We start from the raw sequence: 27,633 nt of genomic DNA, 5'->3' as shown, positions 1-27,633 counted from the left end.
AGGGCTACAGGTTGCACATGGCAGTGCTGACCTTCACTGGGCAAATGGGCATTGTGGTGTCTGATAATCCAACAACAAATAGACACTTTTAAACCTGAAATACATGCCCTCAGTCCTTGAAGAAAACATTCTTGTTTTTACTTCGCTGATGGTTAACACTTAAAAAGAAAGTAAAGAAAGTCTCACACTGGAACTAAAGAGGAAAAAACATGTAGTCAAACTCTGTTAATCCGTGTTATTTTGTTTCATGTCATTTGTTGTTTTTGTCAGAGAATCGCAGCTAGTCTAAGCTCAATCTTTTTTTTTTTCCGTCCAGGGACAAGTACAAGTGCTGACAAAACACTGCATTCACATGTCACCACAATCACAAAACAGCCTGAACAAAAAATTATCAACAGAATGCTACACATTTTTCTGACACTGAGTACAACAATTTGAGTAAAAGCACACCTCAAGTTTGCGGCTCAGAATCAGTGAGAATGTGCGAGCGTGCCACAGTGATCGCTCCCTGCGACTCTTACGTGAAATCTGCAAGCAAAATACTTTTACTTGACAAATAGATTTAAGGAGAATAAAAAAAAGTTTTTAAAAAATTATATGTAATTTTTCTTTTTTTAAATATTTCAGCAATGTTTCTGAATTTGTGAATGTGATGTTAAAAATCAAAAATGCTAAATTGATGATACAAAAAGGCAATTTTTAAGTCATTTCAACATCAAAACAGAAACTCGGAGTCTCTTAAAAGGGCTATTGATTGACCTCGCGTCGAGCCTTCTCATCCGAGTCATCTAGGATAAATAATCCCTATTGAAACGGGCCGTAAGGAGAGGTAGCAAATGTCGGAGGTAAACTGTGATGACAGCTTGGATGTAATGAAGAGGCTGAGGGAACACAGAGCCGTGATAATTAGAGACAACAGGCATGACAAGGAGAGGAGGAGAGAGGGAGAGAGAGAGAGCCCGGACAGTGGTGGTGGTGGGGGGGAGAGCAGAACGATGGGAAAAAGTGCAAGAGAATGAGAGGGAGAGGAGGAGAAAAAAAGGAGACAGACAGCGAGAGTTGAGTCCTTCACAGTGAGTGACTATCGGAGCTCCGACAGGGAAAAGAACACTTTCCGACCAGAAAGTGAAGGCAGCCCTGGCAGCTGCAGGCGCACATGCTGTGTCTTATGAGTGGCACTCAGACATCTTACCTTATAATTGAAAAACACTATAAAAAAAAAGGACAGATAAAATTGTCTTTTTTAGTTTACGTAGGTTTCATTGTAAGGAGGGCGAATGTTTTAACATTGCGTCGTGCCTTTGTAGATACAGCGGTGAGCATGTGACGGCAGTATATTTAAATGATGTTTTTTATTCTCTTTTAATCCAAGAAAAAATGTTTTAATTAATCGTTAAAAGCAAAAATAACAGCATTTCTTTCCCTTTTTTTTCCATTTAAACTCTTTAATTGATCTATTGAAGTTGAAAAAGGAAAAACTATGGCACATGTTGGGGGGGAAAAAAGACGCAACCACAAAACTTTTTCTCTAATTAAAATGAAATCTGATAACTGTAAATATATTTGAACGGTATCATATACGGCGGTTAAAGAAGAGTCATTTGAAAATTACCTTGGCTTGAACAGTGAGCCAAGAATCAAAGACTCCTCTCTCGTGACTTTTCCTGCTTTTAAACCGCTCCCTCCGTCTTGTTTTTCACCCCCTGACCAACATTCTGCCGGCAAACAGCTAACGCTTCTTCAAAGGCCAACAGCCCACAATGCAAACACAGACACACACACACACACAAACGCACACACTCTGGCTTCTCTCTCCTCAGGAACATGAGAGCTGGCTCTGATTCACAGGCTGGTAAAGCTGTGGTGGACAGCAATCTTGATCTGGCAGGATTAGGCTACTTTTATTTCCCCGAGAGCCACGGGGAGGAGGGGAGGAGGAGAAGTGGAGGGAGGTGTGTGTGCATGTGGAGAGAAAGAGAGAGAGGGTGGAGGGGGGGGGGGGGGTAAAATCCTTCTACAAATGTCAGACAACGACCGGTGACCAGGGGCTGCGCATACACACACACACACACACACACACACACACCAGCTCACACATACGCGTAAACACCCCTGGAAAAAGCCCAAAGTGCCACCCAGAAAAGAGACTCATCACTCTCCGTCTCATCAGCCCGAGGAAGAAGAAGACGGAGGGATGCGGGGGCATGAAGGGGAGCGAAGGAGAAGGGAGAGGAGGTGGAGGGAGTGAAAGAGGGAGGGAGTAAAAGAAGGGGGGGATTACACAATTATTCAGATAACAGCTGGGTATAATCTAGTGGCAGATGTCTCTCGGTCAACAATGCCCACCACACACAGGCGTGCATGTGTATGCGCATACACACCAACAGAGTTTCAAAACCCAGCGAGCGGCCACAGAGGAGGAAAAAAAAACACAAAAAAAAACACACAACAGCCGTGGATGAACCAGCACTCAACTCCAGCTCTCTGTCACTCTGTCTGGGAAAGTTTCTCCTCTCTGAAGCAGATGAGACAATCTATAAAAATAATGACAAAGACACTGTTTTCTTCTGAACAGTGAAACGTCGACGAAAAAAAATGTACACACACACACACAAGTTGGGAAAGTGACGACCTGTTTGCTTTTCTTGTCCTCCGGCAGCCGCCTTAAAAAACAAAACCTAAAACCGGAGGAATTCTGTCCGAGGAGGAGAGAGGTGGAGGGTCACCGGGTGATTGACAGCTAATTGCACACACGCACACACGGGCAATACGTGTACACACATGCAGAGCAGCATCACACCCTCATCTGCGAGCGATCTCAGAGACTCCCGATAGCGGCTGTAGCAGTCGCCATCCTCCCCTCCCTCCCTCCTTCCCTCCCGCTCCCCTCCCCTCTCTGAAAGGGCACTATAGAAGCCATAGGGTCTGCACCCCACTGGGCAGAGCCTGTACGGTCTCTTCACCTTGTGAGACAGCAGAAGTAGAAGAAGAATAAGACGAAGAAGAAGAACTTGACAGCCTTGAATTGGAGAAAATCATATTCATCTCAAAATGATCTCTGAATATTTCTTTCAGAAGTTTGGGGGAAAAAACTAACTAATTCTCGAGCTCTTTTCTGTTCCAGCGAATCTTTAATGTGAGGTTTGCGCACAGACAGAGGGCCCGAGCGAGAGGCGAGAGAGAGCGAGCTCTGTCAATCCGTCAACCCAGGCAGCCTATTGTGATTTGGTTTAACACTGGTTAACAGCTCGTCCTGTCAGGGGATGGATCATCCCACGGCGCCTCACATGCTAATAGCTTAAGTAGGCATCCCATGTCCCCCGGAACTAATACCATAAATACTAATACCATAAAAGAGCAGTGCGCGCCGACGCTCCAGCCTCACTTTCGCCTGCGTTAGCCAACATCCCCGATACTTTACGGATTAGAAAACATAATGAGATGCATTTAAATGGTTATTACCTCCGCGGGTCCAGGACGGCGAAGAACGGGGACTAGGGGAAGTACTGCATGGCTAATTTCCTATCATCATATGTTAATGTTAAAGTCATCCTGGTTGGAGCAGTTCAAATATTCTGATGCAAATTTGCAAAAAAAAAAAAAAAGAAGAAGAAGAAGCTAAAATAAATCAGATTATTGCGAAGGCTGATAAGAGACAGGAATCAACCAAAATGGAAACTGATGAGCAGAGAAATCTAAATTTGTGGTATTTTCATCAGGCACTCGTAGTAGAAGAAGATGTAAATAACTGATCTGAGTTCAGTCAGGTTTTAGTTGAGTTTGTGGACCTGGTGGTGAATCCTCCCCCCGAGCGCTCCTCCTTCACCTCTTCTGGGAATCTCAGCACTTTATCGGAGCGTTCATTCGTACGCGGGGGCACATTTTCACCGCTGCAGCGCCACGGACAAACGAGCACTCGAGAGCTGTGTAACGCTCCTTTACAGTCAGATGGTTTATGAAATGTGTGTGCGCGCGTGTATCCATAACACTCTGTGTCTCGCGCTCCACAGCTGTCACCTACCCTTCACAGCCATCCTTTTCACTACACATTAAAGCAGTGCTGCAGAAAGTTTAGTCACATTGTTGTTCTGAGCGAGGCTTTCCACTGATCTGCTCCCTCGGCTCCCCCCGCGCTCGATTGACGGCTGCCCTGTCAGTTTGTCGCGGCGCTTTAGAAAACACCAACGGCTCTCTGATGAAGTGCTTACAAAAGGTCATAGGGTGGAGGAGGCGATGGGGAGGGGAGCCGACTACTGAGAGAGAGAGAGAGAGAGAGAGAGAGAGAGAGAGAGAGAGAGGGGAGGCAGGGGAAAAAGGAAAAGGGAGACGGGACGGAGTGAAGGAAAATCCATAACACAAATACAGCTGTCAGGAGGAGTGCGGAGTTAGCGGGGGACACAACGACCGATGAGGGCTTTTTTTTCCTTTTTTTTCTTCACGAAGATGATGCGCTGGAACACAACGGGCGTTCTCTCTGCTTCTACTGACCATCCTCCTCATGCGCTCCACCTGGCTGCTTGCGCCACTGACCTAATGATCCCTCGGCCTGTGAAATCAAACCCCGCAAGCTCCGACTCTGACTTCACGCTCTCAGACAGCGCGGCCCTCTCCCTTCAGCTGCAGCCATGGCCTCAGGTGCCAAGCGCACTCTGGAGAGGCTGATCTAATGCTTCCTCAGCTATAATGACCCATGCCTAAAACCACTCGCTTCTACCATTCTCTAACTCATATGTTATATCTCTCTCTCTGCGGCCCTTCTCCTTGCTTCCCTTTCCCCTCCCTGCCCATAGGAAACAGTCTTTTCCGCTCTGAGCTGTTGGGTCACTCCTTCCAACATCCATCAGCTGTTAATGGGCCGCTGCTCCGTGGAGCTGGTGGAACATCTCCCCACACACACACACACACACACACACACACACACACACACACACACACACACACGTATAGAAAGAGCTCATCTGAAACGCATGGACATGTTAATGACCACAGGCTAAACCACTGTGTCAGGTGAAATTATTAGCTTATCAATCAGAGGGAGAGGAGTGCGCAACATTTCGCAGAATTGAGTTGGAACTGCGAGCGCGGCCGCTGTCGCGTACTCGATGACAGCTCTTTTTTTTTTTTAAAAAGACACAAAAGGCGAAAGTAAAGGGCAACAAAAGACAACAACTGCCCTATCGCTCTCTCTCACAGGTGGTCAGCTTCCCGAGGAGCGCTCAAGGCATCTTCCCCGCTTTGCTTCTCTGCAACTCTCCTGCACGACTCCGCCTTCTGACCCATCATAAAAACACATCTCATCTTTGAAAAATGTGCAGGATTTATTATGTGCACACACACACGCAGACGGACAGACACACACACACACACACACACACACACACACACAGTATCCAGCCCTCAACCTCTCCTAAATAACAGGTTCAATTAGAACCACATGTATAATCAGGCCTCGGTCTAAAGCAATGTGGCGGCAGCTTCACTGTGCAGTCAATCACTTCGATACTCAAGCAGAGCAGTCGCCCAATCGCTGGCTACCCATGAAGAAACACCTTCATTCAATCCATTAATTTGTCAATTATATTTCATTAACATATTTTTAAAGAGGTAACAAGCACGTAATTGCTCTTATAATGGTATTCACTGACGACGTATGAAGATTTCCATTTCCCATGCTTTTTTGTTTCAGGAAAAAAGGGATCCATTTTAATCCATAAAAATCAATGATTCACTACATTAAAACACTTTTCATTTTAACTCATAATTACACACTTGTTACAACCTGTAGAATATCTCGTCCTGCAGTGTTTCAACATTTAAAAGCACCAAACATATTATGCGCACACATCTTGCACTAACGGCAGCTTCAGGACCGACACTTGAAATCATTCCATTTCAAAAAAACCTGCACGGGAACGTTTTTTCTTTGCTTTTCTCCCTAACCCCCCACCCCCCCCCCCCCCCCCCCCCCCAGCTCAAGGATATTGAAAATTTAACCATTTCAGCTTTTTAAGCAGGTAATGCACTGAGAGTATCTATCACGGGTCAAACCCTACATGTATAGCAGAGTCGTATACGGGCGCTCTTCAACATCACTTTGGAGCCAAAAGCCCACTCAGACTTGTGGGTTTGGGATAGCAGGAGGGCTTTAATGAAGAGAGCGCCAGAGATGGAAGAGACGGACAGGCGAGCCATCAACGCTACCGACGCACAGGACATTTAAAACTTCAAACCCTGTCCATTCTCACTCGAGCAGGACAGGTGAATTGAGCAAAAAAGCACTCCTGTACGCACACACTCCCGCACTCAGATATATACACCCCTTCCACACATACATTCACACGCGCTCATGCTGGAGGTAAGGACTCTCTGAGTGAGTTTATGGACTAACACAATCATATTGGTGGCTTTTAATCCTGCTGAAGGGGTTTTAAAGCGCATGAGATTCATGGCCATTATTGCCTGTCTCTAGACGGTCTCACACAGGGCTCGAGTCACACACAGCCAGCGTGCGCGGGGCCGAGCTGAAAATCATCGTTTAAGCAATGTGTCAGTAAGCATAACAGAAAAACAATCGTCTGGCGGAGAACAGAGTCTGAAAAGTGATAAAAATCAGCAGTGCACGAGCGTCTCTCGCAAACAATGAAACAAAACAGGACATGGAAAAGACACAGCTGTCGAGAGAGGAGAGGAAGGGGGGAGAAAAAAGGCAAAGAAGGAAAAGTGTTGAAGCAAGATGAAAAAAGGTGGCAAACGCTGAGGCCAACACGCAGACACGGACGCACAATAGCCGACAGAGAGCGGAGAGAGTCAATCTGTCTCTGACACCTCTGGCTTCCTGCGCACGTACTCTCTCTTTTTAACCCAAATAACTACTTCTGCCTCTCAAACACTCTTTTGTTCATTGTCTCCCATTATAATTGCATGAAAAGCCTGTCACTGATGTGATAGCCCATCAGCGAGCGAAGCACCACACAGAAATGATAAGTTTACAGTGAGTTTATGTTGTAGGGAAATGCTGAAATGGGAGTGAGAAATTAAAAAGAAGCATTCCCTCTATAGCTGAGCTCCATCATGGGATTCTCTGGGAGGTTTGCGTGTGATTATCAGCGAGGTGATTTTAAATTCAAATTTTGCTGATAACTAAATTGTACAGTGACCTCTGATTTGTTGGAAATTGTACCCACAACTTCTTCAAATGATTCTTTTAACTGAGACATCTCAGCTGCGGCACCGGACAGAAACGAGGCAGCTGAAAGAAACATGCAGCAACAAGAGACATGGTTTCAAAATAAAAGGAAAATCAAGACTCTCTCAATTATTTTCTCCACATTTCTGGGAAATAATTTCAGCAGATCTGTCGCGTTACATGAGCCCAAAGAAAATAATCACACGGGATGCACTCGCAGTTGCTTGCAGCACATGATTCTGTCGATTATTCCCACTGCTAAAATGCTTGTGGTAGTGAATAAAAAATTAAATACATGAGACTCTAAGAGTCTAACTTTAAGAAAAATTAGCCATGTTAAAATTCTGATTTAATTCTGTCATGAAGACACAACATGAAGCAGTGAGAACACTCTAAATCACTATTTACTTTTTTTTTAATGAAGCTTAATGTGAATCAAATTCATGCTGGTAGAAATAAAAGTTTTTCTTTTCTTTTTTTTTTTTCTGTTTTAATTCTGCATATAATTTTCAGCAGGGGCTCCGAGCCACCACCAGCACCACAAAATACCTGCTTTCCTGTCTGACACCAGAAACGTGACAAGGTCATAAAACGTGATGAAGAGCTTTTTCATTCCCGCTGGATCTTCTATTAAAGTGCAATTAAAAGTGTGTCATCGCGTCGCGGAAATGCCACCACAGAGGACAGGAGGGGTGGTAGGAGGAAGGAGGAGGAGGAGGAGGAGGAGGGGTGGTGGAGAAGTAGAAGAAGAAGAAGAAGGAAGAAGAAGAGGAGGAGGGGGGGGCACAACAGGAGAGAGAGGGACACAGTAAATAAAATTAATTATGCCAAATGCCCCGGCGCCCATCAATCACGGGGCAATAATGTCCGTGTCAGGGTGCTGCACCCACACGGCCTGTATGCTTTTCTCCCGGTGACAGACAACTAACAGCAATTAATTGTCATTTCATCTCTCCCTCTTTTTTTGTGTTGTCCGCAGAGGGACCTGAGTCCATGTGACATGCGGGCGTGTTGACGCTGATGTGTGATGTGTGAGGACTTTTATTTTAGTGGACAAAACAAAAAAAAAACAAAAAAAGACAGAGAGAGAGAGAAAAAAGAAGAAGAGATCACCTGAAACATCCATGTGAGATTTGGAAGCGTTTGCGCAAATTAAATGCAACTTTTGACCCGCTCATTTCATTGTTATATGTTATTTTAAAAAATTACAGTGCCGGTGTTAAGTTATTTTCTTTTTTTGTTCTCTCTGGGAGAAAATATAATTTTCTTTTGTGGTGCAGGCCCTGCTTTCAGGCGGTTTTGTGAGTGCAAAGAGAAAAAGGAAAAACCCATGGGTCATGCAAAGGACTTCAACCCCCTCGATTTCTAAATTTATAATATCGTCAGAGTCAGCTCTAAATATGTGGCAATGTTTTTTTCGTATTTTCTCACCGAATCTGTATCGTGTTCATTTTCGTCTATCTGTGCAGAATGAATGGTGTGTGGATTATAAAAACACACTGGCTGTGACGCACTCGTCATCCGGAAACACTGTGTTTTAATTTTGCCCGTTAAAATTAAAAAAAAAAAAATTTCTATTTCACCTGATCAACTTTGCCCCGCGTCCTTCTGTTCACGCACATCTGTAAACTGTCACGTCCCTCAAGTCCGCTCAGATCACACACAAGACTCGGAGAAAAAAAATCACATCAAAAACTCGCTGAGGTCACACAACGCGGTTCCAATTTCAAAAGTCAAAATGGCTTGAAAAGAAAGTATTGTCCCCTGACCTATTGACTGTGTCCACAAGAAAGCATTTTCTCCCTCTTTTAAGACAAGGGGCTCCATTATCTGCACTAGAGAGGTAGCCTACTATCCCTCCTTTAAAAAAAAAAAAAATCATTTCAAACGCTGCTATTTAATTATCAAAAGGCCAAATTAGACGGTAAAAAAAAACTGTGGAAACACTTGGGAGGTAAAGCAGGTAAAGCGATGACAAAGCATGCAGACTATCTTGGAGCGTGTGTGTGTGTGTGTGTGTGTGTGTGTTAAATTATCACCACATAACCGACGTCGGTGTTTATTATCAAATCCCTAAACAAGGGTTATTAACGGGGAGGCAAAGTTTAGTTTGTTACCTCGGTTCAAATCCCGACATCTGAGTCAGTCCTGATAAAAAAAAATAAAAATAAAAATAAAAACGTTCAGTCCACGAAACTTTTTAAAATATATACAATTTCTAACAATTCAAATAAATCCAATTTGAATGAGTACATTTAAAAAATGTCGCCTGGAAATAAACTAGGTTTCGCCCCGTGTGCGCGTTAACACGTGTGGAAGTGGCGCAGCGCTCGACAGAAACTTATCCCGCCGTCGGTTCTCTCTCGATCCGAGACAATTGAATAGATGGAAACATGAACGAGGATTACTTTGTTTTGTTTTTTTAAAGGAAGACAAAACAAAACGTGGCTTATAAGTTTAGCGATCAGCGAAAAAGAAAAAAAAAAGTCAAAGTTAAAGTGAGACATGGACGGAGCGAAGTCTGGAAGAGGAAAAAGAAACTCTCCGACAGTCTCCAGCAGCCCCGGTCTGTTGTCAAGGCTGACTTTGGAGGACTTTCACAGACAGAATGTGCCATGAAAAAGTTGCACTTGGATGTTTTTTGTGTGTGTGTGAGAGAGAGAGAGTTTCAATGTAAGCACAGAGCGAGGAAAGAGATGTAAATATGTGTATAAAAAGAAGAAGAAGAAGGTGTGGGGGTTGGAGGGGGGAGAGGGAGGAAAGTGTAGATAATGCATCAACCTGTTCTCTTGTTTTCTGAAGAAGTCAACTTTCACGCCAGTGGTTGGACCATGTGGACAGCCCCGCTTCTGCTCCTCGAGCCCCCGGCGCGTCCACTCTCTCGCGGCGACAAAAAAAAAGGAGGGGGACACAAACCGACGGGACGAAAAATTTTTTAAAAATAAAATTTAAAAAAATGGAAAGAAACAGGAGAGGAGAGGGAAGAGGGGGAGAGAGACAGAGATATCTAGGATCTAAGACCGCAGGACCATTACTTTAAACGACAAAGCGTGCTCGTTAGTCCTTTTTTCCTTTTCCCCTTTTGTGTGCGTCCTCTCTCCTCGGAGTGGCCCCTCTGGAGTGAAGTCGGAACAATACTGCCGCTAAAACTCTGGCACAGTGTGCGCAAGTTGCCGCGGAGAAAAGAGCGCAGCTTCTCCTCGTCTTGTTCGGTCGCGTCTCTGCCTCCTCCGCTATCTCTTCAAGGGGCTTATTCAGGGCGACGAACCTCTCCGCCGGTCCTCACTTTTTGGCATCCCGTCTGTTGCTTCGCTCGCTCGCTGGAAATCAGAGGGTTGAATCACCACCAGGGCTTGTGTGTGTGTGTACACGAGTGTGGAGTGTGTGTTGCGGGGGGACAGTTGAGCTGCGCTACCGTAATGCCTCTAAAGCAGGTGCGCGTTTTTCATCGCTGCCCTATCCTCGCAGAGCCCTGGCGCACAATAGGAAAACAGCAGCCGGCGAGAGGTATCTCTGTCTCTGTCTCTTTCCCTCTCTCTCTCTCCTAGTGTGTGTGTGTGTGTGTGTGTGTGTGTGTGTGTGTGTGTGTGTGTGTGTGTGTGTGTGTGTGTGTGTGTGTGAGGGGAAGGCACTGATCTTTTGACCTCCCTTTGCATCCCGGCTGAGTTGTGCTATTGTGGAGGCAGAGAGGAACAGATGTTAGCCTGCACAGAGTTTTGAGCTCAGAAACCGTCAGAAACAAAAGCATCCTCAGCCAAAAACACATCTCCTATACTTACTAAACATTCAGATTTTTTTTCTTCTAAATTCCATGGGTTGTTTATAACGTTGGAATGGATAAATACAAACAAACAAACAAATAAACAAACAAGAAACAAGTTTTAAAAGTGTGAATAACTTATCTTTTTATAGGTCTTTCTATGTAATTTTTGCTCTTGACATACTTTATTGTGATATAACTCTCATGTCTTTTCATCGATTCACGCCTAAAAAGATTTATACCAACATAAGAAGCGCTGTATTCCGCAAATAAAAAATAAGTGTGAAATCAGTTTAAGTGGGCTCACTCTTGTTTTACACTTACCTCGCAAACAGACAGTTATATTGTGATTGGACAATTTTTACTGTCTGCCTTCCTCTCTATGTCCTTTATGTATTTTGGAAGCTTGACAACTCCTTTTGCAGAGTTATTACAACCTTTTTTCTCCCCCCCCACCACCGCATTCATTTACTAATTGACAGCATAATCAGTGTTGAGATTACTGTCTCTGATGAAATTTGGAAATTACATCATACCTGTCGCTGCGAGAGGGGGAAAAAAAGGGAGGAAGGGAGAAAGAAAAAAAAAAAGAAGGAGTGCCATAACTCATGAGAAGATCTTGGAATAATTTTGCTTTGGCCATTAAATGGGATTCTGCCCTCCTGCCTTTTTCTCTATCTAAGCTTTTACCATTGGAAAATGATGGCAGTCCATCACAGCAGCACCCAACAATGGGCCACGACTGCAGTAAATCACAACACATTCATTAGCACGATCAATACCACAAAAAAAAATACGTGTGTCCCGCTGGGTGTGTGTGTGCAGATGTTTGGCTGTGAGTTTCTGTGTGTGAGTATATACGAGCACCAATATATATATATATATATATATATATATATATATATATATATATATATATATATATATATATATATATTTATTCATTTATTTATTTATTTATTTATTTATTTTTTACTTACTCACCTCTCCTTTCGAGCTTCTGACACGTTTCAGCCAGAAACACTTTGTTATACGTCTGCGATAAATCTCCGGGGATCTGACGGGTGCTAATGTGAGCCACTGGATGGTGATGAGTGATGCTTTTTTAAGTGGCTGCTATCATGAAGGTGCACTTTCAAGTTGGATTGACAAAATCGGAGAGTAAAGGAAAGTTTAGGACCGATGCCCAGCAAGTGTGCATGTGGTTATTTTCAAATCTTTTAATTGAACCAATCACAATGTCTGTTACGAGAACTTCCAGGTAGAAAAAATCCCTGCATTAATTACTATTGTCTTTTATATCAATGTGCTTACATCTCATTCCTCTAAAATGCATGTTTGATGCTTTACTATCTTATAATAAAACACTTTCATTAATGTTAGTCAGTTGTGATGAGCAGCGGTGAGAAGTCAAAGATTCGAGCTAGGCAACGCATATCTGGCACCACAATATTGGGGCACAAAGGTACAAACTGGTAATATCTAAGCCTCGTATAACAGCCCTAGTATGTGGGCGGTAATGTCCAAGCTTATGGCGTCTAATGCGCACCTATTTCCACCCCCCTCTTCCAGGACGGTGGTCTGGTAACCTGCGTGAGTCTCTCCCAGTGTGGGAGAGAGGTGCCAGCGTGTTGCCGCAGTCACACAGAAGTTCATGCTGTTACAGCTTTAGTCAGCCATGAAGTGTGTAGGCTACATGAGCTCAGTTTGCATTATAATAGTCAGTGAGAAGGTGTGGAGGAGAAGAGGAGAAACTACAGCGGCATCCCCTTGCATTCTTTACAGCAGAGTTGGGTCGTCAGAAGCGACTCGCTGCAAGCCTTGGATGTTGTGTTTTCACCCGTGTCAATTTGTTTGTCTGTTGGTTGGTTTGTAAGTAGGATACTGGATGGATTTCCACAAACAGTAAGCAGTTATGGGTGGTTTAAAATGTAGATGATACAGGTATGGGCTTAGGCTGATTGAATTCAAGGAGACTGTTCAGCCTCGGGCAGAGGTGTGCGCTCTACTGAGCACCATTCAAGTTTCCTTTTGTTAGTTTTCTATGTGCTTGCAGTTCAAGTCATTTACCAGCAGAAACCCTGGAGCTGCACTTCCCTGCATCTGTCGGCTGTAATAGTGATAACCAATCAAAACAGATTGCGCACGCAGTTTCCTCATCAGGATGTCATCAAACACCACATTTCTGTCCCCCCACTGGTTAACTCGAGTCTTGCAACACAGAACATGAAACAGGCACAGCAGAAATGTCCCTTATTTAACTATATGTCTTTGTTACATTACAGCTGAAAAAGAAATAAAAAGCCATTTTTCTCATATCTCCCGCATGACTACTGTTGTCAGCACGACATCACAGGGATTTAGTCCACAGCGACAAACAACCTGAGCACTGAGAAGCACAACAGAGAGGAGAGAGACTGAATCATCCTTGTGCTTGTTGTTTTGTAACGGCTGACATTTTTACTAAAGATATCAATCACCCCCGCCTATCTGCGGAATCATCATTTGTTGCTTGTTGTTTGTCTGTTTTGGCTGCACGGTTGCATAAAGTCGAACAAGAGCGCAGGGAACCAAATACTCTGTGTCCTGCATGGCGTGAATAAATCCAGTCCAGACCGAGGCTGAAGCTGGATCAAAAACGGATCTGGCCCAGGACCTCTTAAGTCAACACCTTCATTCTTGTTCTTGGTGAAAGGAGAAAAACGCCGTTTGGCCCCTCTCACCCTTCTCCTATTCCCATTTAGGAACCCTTCTCTCCCTGTTAATCAGGGGGAATAATTATCAAAGTGGACAGGTAATTAAATTAAAACATAAGTGGCTACATGAGCTGGGTTGGCTGTACTACAAGGTTTTCCCTGGCTTAATTAAAGAGAAATATGGGAGTGCTCACCCACGATGTCACAGAGCTGGTGAAAAAGAGGAGAAAAAAAAGCTCCTGCCACTAACTTGAATAACTCAAACTGATCCTTTAAAACGCGGCATTTTGGATTGACAAAAAAAAAGAAGAGAGAGAGTGTGTAAAATTCTTCCTCGCTGTTCTTTCCTGAGCGCATCGGTTCCACAGGCCGCGTTGTTTGTTTGCGTTTGAGAGCAGAAGCATGTGTGCGAGGCGAGGGAGAGCAGAATGTGTGGCGGAGCTTTAGCAGCCATCTGGGAATAATGTTGTAAAATAAAGCTACAATAAAAATAAAACTTACTGCTGTTGATGTTTACAAACAACCCCCACAAAATCCCCACAATGCCTTGAGAGTCGAACCCAAAGAGGGGCCTCAGACACACACACACACACACACACACACACACACACACAGACACACACACAGACATACACACATATACAAATAAACAGACCCGGAGCGGGAACGCAGCGCATAGACCAAATTATCCAAACATTCACAAACACGCTCATTTGTGCCCACGCCCACTTCGGTACACACATGAGTGTGCGTGTTTACAAATAAAGACAAAGTGGGAAGGCTGCATACACACACTCACATAAACAAACACACACACGCACAAACATACCCAGTGCCGCCTCTGTGGTTATGCAAAGACAACAGAAGACACACAAAAAACACCACTGATATCTGAACACCGGGTGTGTTACGATAATATCTCTCATACCTGTGACCGCGTGTGTGTGTGTGTCTGTGTGTGTCTGTGTGTGTTTGTGTGTGTGTGTGTGTGAGAGTGTGTGTGTGTGTGTGTGCGTGTGTGTGTGCAGCCCTAGCGCAGACAGCGTTATCCGCATTAGTCTCTAAATATACATTTCTGATTTCTGGGAGGATCACAGCCAATCAACACCTGCTTTCTTTTAGCAGATGTTTCATAAACATGTTTACTGTTACAGCTGCTCCGCATCACACAACCACACACTCACGCAAACGCACGCACACACGCAGAGACACTAAAGTGAAAGAGAGAGAGAGACACGCTAGGAAAATGTGTTTATCACTACTCTCTCCTTGTCTTGGCCTTTAGTTGGAAGGGAATAATTAGGGAGTCCGGGCCAAGGCGGCGGTGTACGTGTTAACAAGCTGTTTTAACACACACTCACACACTTTCTCTCCACATGCAGGGACAGCCAGAGAGAGAGAGAGAGAGAGAGAGAGCGAGAGAGCGAGGGAGGATCTTATTCTACGCCTCGAGGACTTCACTTTAAAGCACTTGTGATCCAGCAGCTGAATTCATGTCGGGTCTCTAGCCAGGTCGGCATGTGTAACTCACACACACACACACACACACACACACACACACGTGTTGTGTTGATGAAGTTCTGAAGTGAAACATCCACGGCTGTCCGTCAAAGAGTTAAATAAAAAAAGTTGGGCAAACTTCTCAGCCTCCACAGTGACTACATGCTCCTCTTTGAGAGATAATTGTCACCATCAAAAAAGACAAACTTTCTTTACTTAAGAAAAGGAAGAAATGTCTTCATGGATGAAGGATTAACCGCCCAAGTAGCTGTTTAATCAGAGATAGAGAAGGATTTCGATTGTAATGCATATCGACTTGTTTGAACTTTCTTTGGAAAGTCAATGTAGTTATCTTACCATTTTGTGCATAAAGCACCAGATTTGATAATGATTCACACCGCTGCAATAAGACGGCTTCGAAAATTTTCTCGAAACACACTCAGAGTTTTGAGTTTGGCAGATAACATTGGATGCACGCAGCTCATCAGCAACAACGCGTGAAAGAGCATATCTATGTCTTTTCTGATGCTTTTGGCATCAAAGTCATTTAATTAAACCATATCCGAGGCACTGGTGTACACAAATGTACGCTCACATGCACGCAACACCACACACACCTCATCATACAGTACATTTAAATTGTGAGACAGAAATGGTGAGATGAATGAGACAGGAGCAGGGTGTGTACATAATAAAAATCAATGGGTTAAAGTCGACCTTATTTGGGTCATTATTGTACCAACGCGGTACAAAATACAGTACACAACACTCTCAAAACCATGGATTGTTCTGAGCCAATAGTTTTTTAGAACTTTATATTACTGTTAAATTTATTTTCCTAAACTAAATACGTTACACGATAAAATCACTGGGTTAAAAATTGACCAAGCATGAGTCAACATGGCACACATTAATGGGCACTCAATGTTTGACTCGGCATTAAGTGTTGTTTCTATATTACCGCTGGGTAATATATCAAAACATGACCTCGTGTTGGGTTGTTCTTTCTCCGCACTGGCACTGGGTGAAGTTAAGTCATTGTTGCACCCGTGTTACATTAACAAAAAGTGGCTCTGATCTTAACCCAGCTCTTTTAAGTGTATATGATGAAAACTTTTATAGTCTCCCCCAGTTCTTTTCAAACCTCAATGCCACAATTTGTCCCCAGAAGTTCAATATGCGTATCCTTCATAGTTTTGAGTGTCATTGAATGTAATTCCTCATTTGAAATGACAAAATACATAACCCTGTGAGTGCACACCAGCGCACGCATTGCAATCGGGGGCTTCTTGTGTGCACTTCGGTACAAATAGGACCACAACCCTGGTAGATGGTAACATTTTATAGTAACCGTTAATAATAAATGGTCAATTTAATTTTAATTTAGCTAATAATGATTTCACTGTTAACAGAGTTTTATAAACCAATTGTTAAGGTTCATAACCATCGGTTGCATCTTTACAATACATCGCAAATTGTTTAATAAATGGTTTATAAAGCGCTTAAGTGTTTGTTGACAGTGATTTAACTGATGAGAAAAAGTGTTAAAGTGTTCCCCATATTCATGAACATTAAATTCTATATATGAGTCCCCATAAATCTTAAACACTGCACCTTTAAGGTTCAACTTGAGCTACGACTGGGTTGAAAATAAGCAGATCTGAGTGCGGGCAAATAGTCATAATGTAAAATAGCACTGGGTGAAAACGACCCTGGTACAGTGATTTTTAGCGTGTGGCACGGCCTCCGTGATACTGTATGCAGGCTGCAGAGCTCCCGAGCCAGACGTGACAGAGCTGCGCCGTTGTAACTCAATACAAGACATTTAGGAAATATCCCTGAAACCCTATCCCTTCATCTGCTCACGTGCAGAACATATAAACATACGTCAAAAAGGCACACACACACACACACACACACACACTCAGAGGCTTCCAGTCCCTCCCTCAGTGCGATCTTGTATCAAAGCAAACAAATGACATGCTGTCTTCTCCTCCGTCCCCCCACTGTCTTTTTTGATGTGTGGTTGTGTAAAATGACACGCCGTATCTCTCGAGCTGACATTATCACTCGCCGGCGCGCTTACATCTTCCGGCCGCGCGTCTTTCCCACAGGACTCCCTACAGCAGGGGTCTTTGTCTGAAAGCTTTGCGCACACAGACACACACACACACATACACACACACACACACCCACAGGCAGACACAGCCATACACACATACACAAAGATGGGGAAAAGCCTCTATGGTTTTACCTCTGCATTGTGTGCTGTCAGTGACTGGCTCAAGGAATGAGAGAGAGAGAGGCTACAGGATGGAGGGATGGAGAGGAAGGAGAGGATAGGAGTGGCTTTTCTTCAGCAACCTTTCAGGTGTGTGTGTTTTCCGAAGATGTGATGTGTGGCATTTCTCTGCCCAAGATTTCTTAATGCAGGAAAGAGAGATGTAGCCCGGAGAGCTCTGTCATATTAGTGTGGCCATCAGTGTTAAGCTGACACACATAACAGCCCTGATACAATAACTAGTGCAGACTCTGTCATCCATGTGGCGATAGGTTAATAGATGGCAATAAAAAAAGGCATAGAAAAGTAAAGAAAAGGAAGAAAATAGGGAGAATTTATGAAGAGAAGATGACAGATTTGAATTGATCCATATAAACTGCAAGGGAGATGAACGGAAAAATAACAGGTCAAAGCAAAACAGTCAAAGAAAAGTAAATTTACGATTACCGGTTCCTTGAAGCCACAAAGGTCACATATGTAAATCTCCACTTTGTCTGAAAAACTCCTTGCCCTTTGACACAACGTTCTTCAAAAGGAGTGACAATTGAAACACAAAAAAAAAAACATTTAATGGAGGCACTATAGCACCTGTGACATTGAACATTTATATTTTCACTGTCATTTCATTGGTCCCATTACTATTTTTTATTTTATTTTTTTTAACCCCGCCACCTTTCCCCTTCACAATCATTCAAGAATGCGTCCCAGTTCTCTCATTTGAGCTCATTAAAAATAAAAACATGTAATGTCCTGTAGTTTCCACAACCTTGGAGGCATCACATCACTGAATGCAATCTTTTTTTCATTTCATCCAAGTTCTGATGTGGAATTCACGGAAGCTGGTTATTGACATTTACTGGACTTGTTTGTGTGTGTGAACTGTGGTTGTGAAAGGCTCAATGATTTCTTTTGATGCGCACATCTCACTTCCCCACACTATTCATCTCCTCTTCTTTTGGCACCTCACGCCAGCTTCAAGAATACACACTGAAACAAGGAGTAATGTCAGTGGTTTCACTAACAAGTATGCAGCGAGGGACTGTTTATGAATATAACTCACTTTTTATTTTTTTTTGTAAGAATGTCCTTGTAGTTTGGCTGTAAAATCTAAGAAAATGTGCCACGGCAAAACATGTTTCTCCAGTCTTTCAAACATTCATGCATTTATTCAGCTTTCTCTTTCTGCATATTAACAATTACCGTCTGCCGTCTACGTTAGATTCTATCAGTCTTTCATCATTACAGGTCACTCTGTGTACGTGTGTGTGCTGCGGAGAGAAAGAAAAGGGGAGACAGTGAAGGGCATCGGAGGTCGTCAAATTGCCACGGTGCTTTTTGTCCTGTCAAACGCTCACGTGAGGCAGACTTGAGTGAATTTCAATAATCATCCTGAAGGACTTTTCTTCTTGGGCCACATTCTGTTAAATGTATCTCTCTCCTTATAATTCCCCTTCACAATACGTCTGGCTCAGGCTACTCATCATGTCATTGGTCCCTTTTCTATTCCCCTGTGTTTGATTCTGACAAATACATGGATTATCGGCCAGGGGGATTTTTAAATATATGGCTAATGTGAGCTTTCATGCCTGCGCTTTAATCTGCTGAGTATTTAAAACCAATCTTAAGGACGGGAGAAAACGCAGAGGTCAGGCTTTTTCCGCGCCTGTGCCAGAGAAAAAGAGAGGGAGCAAAAGATTGGAAGAGAGGGAGACGGCGTCGGAGCGAGAATGGAAGTGAGGGAAGGGGAAAAAGTGAGAGAAAGACAATAATTTCCCCTTCTATTTAAATTCTAACCAGGATTAACTGTGGAATCGCAGGTATCAAACCTAATCTGGCGGCACGGCTGAAGAGAACTCGCTCAAAGACAGAAAAAAGTTGGTCGCCTTGCTCTAGTATTTGTGTGCGTGATTGAAAGACAGAGAAAAAGAGAAAGATTCTGGGGTCGGGGGGGTTTCCCTCTGCTTTTTCACTTATCTCGTGCCCTCCTATCCTGGGGAAATTGGACGTAAAATGACAAAGTATATCTCACACCCTGTGTTTTACGGGGCAGCGACATAGCACAGTGAGGGATGAAAGCTCCATCATGTGTCCGTCCGGCTGACATTTACTCATTTACAATTCAGACACTTTCGACTCCTTATTAACCATCTTTCTTCCACCTTTTTCTTTCATCTTTCTTTTTGTTTTTGTTCCTCTCGTGTCCTTCCTCTTCCCTCTTGTCATTTTGTGTACATATGAAAGGCAGACTGGGCCTTTGGCAGTCAGTCAAACGGGATCGTGTGTGTGTGTGCGTGTCAGGCTAAAGAGCGGAGGGTGATTTGCGGCATTACCTCCACAGCTTTAAACTGCATCAAGCAACGTACAGACCTTTTTTTTATGACTGTAATATGAGGTACTTAACATATCACTGCCATAAAGTGCAACAGACGCGGGGTCGAGGAACCCGCACACACACAGGCACCGACGTATGTTACTGAGGAGAACTGATGGTGGAGTTGGAGACAGATGTATGTATAAGCTGAGTGAAGTTTTTATGGTACAGGCTCATGCGTCTCACCCAGGATAGTAAAGTGGGCCAAGGCTGATATCATCTGATACACTTGTTTGCTCGCCAAGCATACAATCACAGTCCTTACCCGCTGAGGAAGCGCTCAAACTGCTTTTTGAACATCAATGCAGCATGCAAATAACATTCACCACCCCTTTTCACATCAGATAAGATAACCCACAATGCCGCGCATGGCAGCGCAGAGATGTGTTTTGCATCCTAAGGCTACACTGGCTGTTACAAAACATCATAAATGAGCCCTCTCAGCAAGTTCCCTTGGAAAAAAATTAAAGTAGAAGAGGAAGAAGTTTGTGCATATGTATGTACAATATATGAGCCTGTGTGTGTGTGTGTGAGAGAGAGAGAGAGAGAGAGAGAGAGAGAGAGAGAGAGAGAGAGAGAGAGAGAGAGAGAGAGAGAGAGAGAGAGCAAGATTTAATGGTAAGAAAGAGGGAGATGGAGAGAGGATTAGAGCGGGGAGTGGAGGGGTGAGGTGGCCCTTTAATTTGGAAAGTTTGATGTGAATGACGCACATCTGGCTCCCCAAGATGATGGATTCTGCTACACATGCAATATGGGAAAGTGATCCATCCTTCTTTTTCTGTCTTCTATCTTCTCCCCTCCCCTCCTGATCCCTTACCTCAGCCTTCGTCCTCCTCATCAACACGCAACTACATTTTCTTCCCCCCTCGCCACTCACTCACATCACTTCCTCCTTCCTGCTTCCCTGCCTCCGTCTGTTGAGCTGCACCGCAAACTCGCAAGCCAGACAGCCTCGTCTGTTGCACGAGAGAGAATTGCAGCTCAGTCACACACGCTTTGGACTCTAATGTACTCGCTGATAGATATTTCACAAAAATTTCAAATTTACTAGGAAAGAGCAAACATTTCAGGGGCAAGCGATGCCTGCAGCTGTAAGTGTGTGTCAGCGCAAACTGTAAGGCACTTTTCACACCAAGTTTTATAATGTGAGTAACATTTTCGGTAGTACTCTAGGTGCTTTTTTGCATTTGTCCTCATTCCAAAGACTTGCCGAAGTTATATAAATCCCTCTAGCATAGAGCTGGGCAATTATAATGTACTTGTGATGTGATACTGAATATTGTCTTAGATTTTGTGATATCGTTACATCCTGATATGTCGCAAGTGTTGTCTTTTCCTGGTTTTGAAGGTTACATTACAGTAAAGTGATGTAATTTTTTGTTTTACTCATTATTCTTCTTATACTTGCCTTTGCCCACTTAGTCATTATATCCACATCATTGATGATCACTGACAAAGAAGAACATCATTGTGTTAATATTTTGTGAAACTACCAATAGTCATTATCATTATATTGAGGTTTTTTCGGTCAAAAATATTGTGACATTTGATTTTGTCACTCAGTCCCAGCATTTATTAAATGTTTCTGAGGAGGATTAAAAACTTTTGCAATGTAGATTGTGTATCCTGATATAGCTTCAAATATAACAGTATTCTTTTATGGTCATATTAATGTGCCCTGTTCTGGCAAATGAGCAGTTCAGTGTGTACAACACCTGAACGTGCTCTTCTTTAGATTCATGAACTGGCATTTCATTGCTTGAGCATTTCAATCTGTTGCTGTTGTGTATTTCTGTTACTGTAGAGCTGTTACTGTGTTTTAGTGAATTTTGTGATGTCAGTTGTATATAAGGTAATGCACATGCGAGCCAGATTAAGATCTTCATCTCAGGAAAGGGTGGGGCTCATAGCGCTTTTGTCAGTCTTATTTTAAATGAATAATCATACACCAAATTTATTCCTACATTTTATTTTGTATCATCTGAATCTATAACGTAAATGATCAAATACATTTAGTGGAGTTAAAAGCCCCAAATCCCCTCTCAATGGTGATAAACATAAAGCAACAGGAAATAGAGATTCTCAAGTGAACTTCAAGTACCTCGAAAGCGTACTTCGGAACAGTAGGGGTAAATGTACTTACTGCTGATCTATGTCAACTGTTCTGCTAATTCAACTTCATAAAAAAGTGTGCTGGTAATTGCTATGCTTATACTTTTCATAATTTCTTACATAGTCATCATGAGGGAGAAATGTAAAGATTCACATTTACAAATATTCAGATGTACATTTATTTTAACTTTGACTTTTTAGCAACCAGTCAAACAATTTCTTCTGATGTTTCAAACTGTACTTTTGAACAAATTGACACATTTCAGGTAATTAGTTGCATGTTTCACACATTCATACTGGTACTTTTAATAAGCTGGTTAGGTGAGTTGCCAAAATGAAGGCAGGATTCTTCAGTGACCCTCCAGATTAAATCTATCTGAGCAATTTCACATCAAGAAAAAGACAAATCATTGACCTTCCATTTCCCAACGGTTACCAGCACCAACAGTCTCATTCCCGGTGCAGGTTTCTCCATGCGTTACAGGATAATCAATCATGCTTTTAACCTCATGAAACCGTACAGGCCAGACTGGCTGGTCAGCCAGAGCAGACAAACTTTCAACCCATCCAGACCATTTTTGGTTTCCGGCAAAATATTTCATCGTAACATCCATATATATACCCGATCGATCAGAACGATAATGTGAACATTCTGATGCCAGCTGCCATTAGCTGTGACTCATATCTACGTGTTCCTGGTCGACGTGCTCTACTCTGCTCTGGGTGACATAGATGAAGAAACACGGTGTGAAAGCTTCAAAAAACATTCTCTGTTTTGCTAAAGTAAAAAAAGACTTTCATGTGACCTGTCAAAAGCAGCGTATTGTCACATCTGTAATAGAATACACACTGGGGCTGGAAAAGCGTTCAACCTTCACAAAATGTCTGCATAAGAAAGTTCTAATCAATAAATGTGCCATGACCTTCTAGGCCTTGGAGAGCTTTTCAATCTTGGCCACAATGATGGGCAACACACAAATATGCACACAGAACATTTATGTCCATGCACACACACACACACACACGCACACACACACACCAACCACTGGGCTCCAACCCTGAATGTGAGGGTGTGTTAGATTAGATTTAGTATCAGTCCACACTCCACACTATCAGTCCTCACTCCATACTCCAAAGCAGTATTGTGTACACAATGTAAACGGTTAGCCTGGAAGCCTAATGTATTTGGAAATGCATTGTATAAGCAGCGCGATCTATTCAGGCGTGTCTCCCTGCAAGTGCAGTCAGACTGGTGGCACTTGAGTTGTCACCAAGCAAATGTTTCGTCCACATGCGGTAACAGAAGGGAAGTTGTGTAGAGAAGTTTTTTTTCACAAAAGCAAGGAAGGAGCTTCAGTTGTGGATTTGTAACTTGCAACTGAATCAACAAAACAATCACCTAGGATCCACTCGAGATAACAAATAGCACTGCTTTTTGTCAAAGTTGACAAAGTTCTGACAATAGTAACCCTTTGAGCTACCGCTTCAAAGGGTCACCATGGCATCCTGAAAGCAAAAAGACATGCAGACACATAGACATGTGACTCGGTATGGTTCTACAAGTGTTTTACTTTAGCAGATATTTAAATGATTTGGGCTTTGGACTGACACTCATCTTGGGCTTTAGGTGTTTAGATGCGCATTTTCTACTTTTTCAAACATTTTAGTGATTTATCAATAAATCAAGAAAAAAATTGGCAAATGGAATGTAAATAATGGCTAGATGCAGTGCAACAAGACACACACAATCTACTGTGCTTTCAGAAGACAAGCCATACGTAGGGGTGATTCAGAAAGATACATCAAACCACTGGGAATCGTTATTAATGTTGTGACTTGTGCAAGTTAAGTTGGGAGCTCTGCCTCCCAAAATCTACCATGAAAAATGTCCCAAAAAAAGGGGATAAAGTATACTGTAGATCTTGAACCAGGCGTACCACCTACTTCCTGTGCAGTGAGGGTTTCTACAGACAGAACCACAGCTGTGCCATGGGCTGGCCGTTGTCCCCAATTGTGGCAGACCTCTACATCAAAAGAAGTTGAGAGCAGAGCCTTGATTACCTTCAAAGGTACAGCTCCTAACCACTGGTTAAGGTATATGGACGACTCCTGGGTCAATGAACAAGGGGAAGTGGAAGCCTTCACAGAACATATAGATGCTGTGGACAAGAACATCAAGTTCACACAGGAAGATGTCAGAGTGGACAGTCTTCTCTTCTTGGACTGTGAAGTACACATTGAAGAAGACAGAGGCCTCAACATTGAGGTGTGCAGAAAACCTACATACACAGATCAGTACTTGTTGTTTGAGTCTCCTCACCCACTGGAGCACAAGCTGGGGGTCATCAGAACCCTAAACCATTGGGCTGATATCATGTCCACAAAGATAGAGGGGAAGGAGTATGAACAGAATCACATTAGGGGAGCAGTTAAAACCTGTGGTTACCCAAACTGGATCATTGTCAAAACCTCTAAAAGATCCAGAGCAGACAGAGAGGAGGAGACGGAAAAAACGTTACAACATCGTCATTTCTTATGTCGGGGGAATATCTGAGAATCTCGGGAGGATCTTAAAAAACCTCCCATCCTGGTTCACTTAAAACCTACAAACACACTGAAGCAGAAACTTGTCTATCCTAAGGACAAAACACATAGGTATAAGCAGAGTTATGTAGTTACTGCTGTTCAATGGAGCCAGGACTGCAAAGATTTGTATACTGGGGAGCCAAAACAACCTCTCCATGAATGAATAGTACAACACATGAGGGCCAACTCTTTAGGTCAAGACTCTGTTGTCCACTTAGATCTAAAGGAGGAAAAATGTTCTTTTGAGTACAACAATGTGAACATCTTAGCCTGAGAAGAGCGATGGTTTGAAAGAGGAGTAAAGGAAGCCATCTATGTCAAACTGGAACGACCGTCTTTGAACAGAGGAGGTGGCCTACAACATCACTTATCACCCTCCTACAATGCTGTACCGAGTTCCCTCCCCAAACAGCTTAACAACCATTCACACCTGGGCTTACCTATCTCCAGCAACCTACACAAAGGCAAACTGGGTCAATGACTCACAAGTGGCCCTACGAACTCTGACTCTCAGAGCTCACACGTGTCCTTAACGACTCTGTAAGGACACTCCCACACAGGGTTTAAAAGCCTGCAACTCCATTCAAGTTAGGTAGAACTTGAGAATCACCTTGGATGAGAGGTGAAACGTCTTCTAGAAACTGAAACACGTCCAGTTGCCTACAATTCGGCACTAGGAATACCATGACCTTGCTTATACTTATACTGAGAACCTTCATCAACATGAGGAGCAGTAGACGTGTTAGTTCCCTGACTGGATTGAAGAACTTTGTATGTGTGAACATGATGCTGTTCTCAAATGGAACTTGAGACCTTATGGTTACGTCAAAAGTCATGCACACAATAAGCGAGATTTATGACCCCCCCTTAAGTTATGCTGTGGTAAAATCATGCCTTTTTGCAGTGCCATTGTTAAGGCTTAGCCTCTTATAGCCTATATTATTTTTACCTTTAGTTTTAGGTTACACGATGAGGCATAGACCCATAGACTCACCATGCCTCATCATGTAGCCTAAATCCAAGAGTAAGAATATTTTAGTTGATGGATGAACCTATGTGTTACTGGTTGACAACCAGAGTTCTTGCAGTCATAGTCCAGTGCAGCGATCCGGAAAGGTGACATGCAATCTCAGAATAAAGCTTCATGGGAACAATGACAAACCCGTAGCCAAAACAGCCAACAGTAATTGTATGTAGGAAGTGGATCAGATGATCGCTCACAGATTGTTTTCTACACTGATTCTATTTTGTTTTGCCCCTTCCCTTCGGCATCCCAAACGTCTCCTCAAGACATGAAGTCATTTACCATTACCTTACCCCCCCCCATGTTTAATCTAAGTCGGCGTCAATGGTAAATGATTTTTATATTTTTATAAATGATTTTTCATCAGGTCCACTGTAACCTCTTGTGCCTCTCCTTATCTCGCCACTGGAGGAGATTGTGTGATGTCCATCAGAGTCTCTGTCAATCTACAGATGCCTGGCCCTGAAGTCAGTGTCCATTTGGCACCCTGTCCACACTGATGGATTTGTAAACATTAGGACCAACATGCCCACGCGCTCCTCTGCACACACACATATGATTTCTCTCTTTCACACTCGCTCCCTCCAGCCCACAGTGTCCAGATGATTATGGGGCCATGAGGTGCCCTCTGACTCCATCAGCACAAAGGTAATCCCGTCGCTCCAGAGAAGAATCACAAGGCCTTCTTCTGCTTTCTTACTCAAACATAATTCTCCCCTGTTCGGCATTTTGACATCATATCTTCAGTCTCCTCCTCACTCACCTCTACTAACAGTTTTCTTTCTCTCTACCTGGCCAAAACACGGCCATAATAACTTTATTTTATTTTTCTCCCTCGCTCCAATGCACAACATCCAACCCTTTCCTCGCTATTCTCTTTTAAATGTCTTTTTTTGTCCTCCTCTGCCTTTCTTCTTTCTTTTTTCTGACTTCCAAGGTCAGACAGGACAAACAATGCCACTGGTGTCTGTCTGAATGGGGCTTGCTACCCACCACCACTGCCGCGGTCGCCTAGGCAACTCACTAACCATTAATTTTCAATTAAAGCAGACAAAGAGATGACAGCTCAGGGTCCATGGAAGATGTCAAGAAGCAGTATTAATATACGACAAGTGAGCATAATTGTGTGTCCATTTTCCTCAGCTCTCATCTATGCTATCAGTGAAATGTGAAAGCGGCAGATAATTTGAGGGTGTGGAAGACGCCGGCCACTGTTTTCTTTTAACCAGGACGCCTCTGATGTATCTCTCTGAGAAATATGGCATTCATCATTACCTTTATGAATATTTTGTCAGGGATGTTATTATTTTCATTATCACTCTATCACAAAGATGTTATTTCACTTGCGATTCAAATGCTGACATATGCACATACACAGACACACACACAGACACACACACACAGACACACACACACACACACACACACACACACACACTCACACCTGTAAACTGTATGTGGTGCAAGGACACAGTGCTGACTATATTTCGTAGGTTGTTATTTGATTTCCAATATCCGACCGTTATGATGAGACCTCCAACTAATGCAAATGTACGAGCTGTTCTCCTTCTCTTTGTCTGGTGCTGCAGGACCAATAGTCAGCCATTAACGCACAGATACGAGTTCACACACAAACATGCACTAATGCGCACGCATGCAAGGCCAGTGCAGACCGCCGACTTTCGACAGAGCAGAGCCTTGGAGTGAAAACATGCACAACAATTAAGCATTCAGCCTTACAAAATATGTGGAAATATTTTATTAGCGATAACGTGAGGAAGGCTGAGATAGCAAGTGTCAGATAGCCGAAGAAAAGAACATCAAATATTTGAGGAAACAAACAAAAAGAGATGAAGAACCGGCCCAGTCGCCAGATAAATTAATGGCAGTTTGTGTTTCTGCAAACAACTAATACATTCACATTTGTACCTGTAATAAGTACCCTGTTAACATTTGTACACTATGTCTCATATTATGTTTGCATTACATTAGGAGACATCGGTATCCATCTCAACCCATGTTTGTGAGGAGCCAAAGCACAACCTTTTCCTGATCCTAACCCTGCATGTGCAAACGACACTGCCAACATTTACTCTCTCTGTTGGGTTGGAAGAACA

At 43.1% G+C, this 27,633-nt stretch overlaps 1 protein-coding gene across 2 annotated transcripts in view; it reads right to left on the bottom strand.

The window, feature by feature from the left end:
• Positions 1-10,676, bottom strand: part of foxp4 (forkhead box P4) — a 96,382-nt gene extending 85,706 nt beyond the window's left edge. Inside the window, exon 1 of one of the 2 annotated variants that reach the window (XM_030419637.1) lies at positions 9,968-10,676. Coding sequence is in view for 1 of the 2 variants with exons in the window: in XM_030419636.1 (XP_030275496.1) it covers positions 7,736-7,774 (39 nt within the window). In the remaining variant the exon portion in view is untranslated. Of the gene's footprint in view, positions 1-7,735; positions 7,833-9,967 lie in introns of those variants that run through there. The other variant, XM_030419636.1, reaches the window with a different exon arrangement.
• Positions 10,677-27,633: the final 16,957 nt, after the last annotated feature.

Source organism: Sparus aurata, chromosome 6, assembly GCF_900880675.1.
Source record: "Sparus aurata chromosome 6, fSpaAur1.1, whole genome shotgun sequence".
Taxonomy (NCBI): domain Eukaryota; kingdom Metazoa; phylum Chordata; class Actinopteri; order Spariformes; family Sparidae; genus Sparus; species Sparus aurata.
Note: the sequence above shows the minus strand (reverse complement) of the source record. Positions and strands in the feature narration are given on the sequence as shown.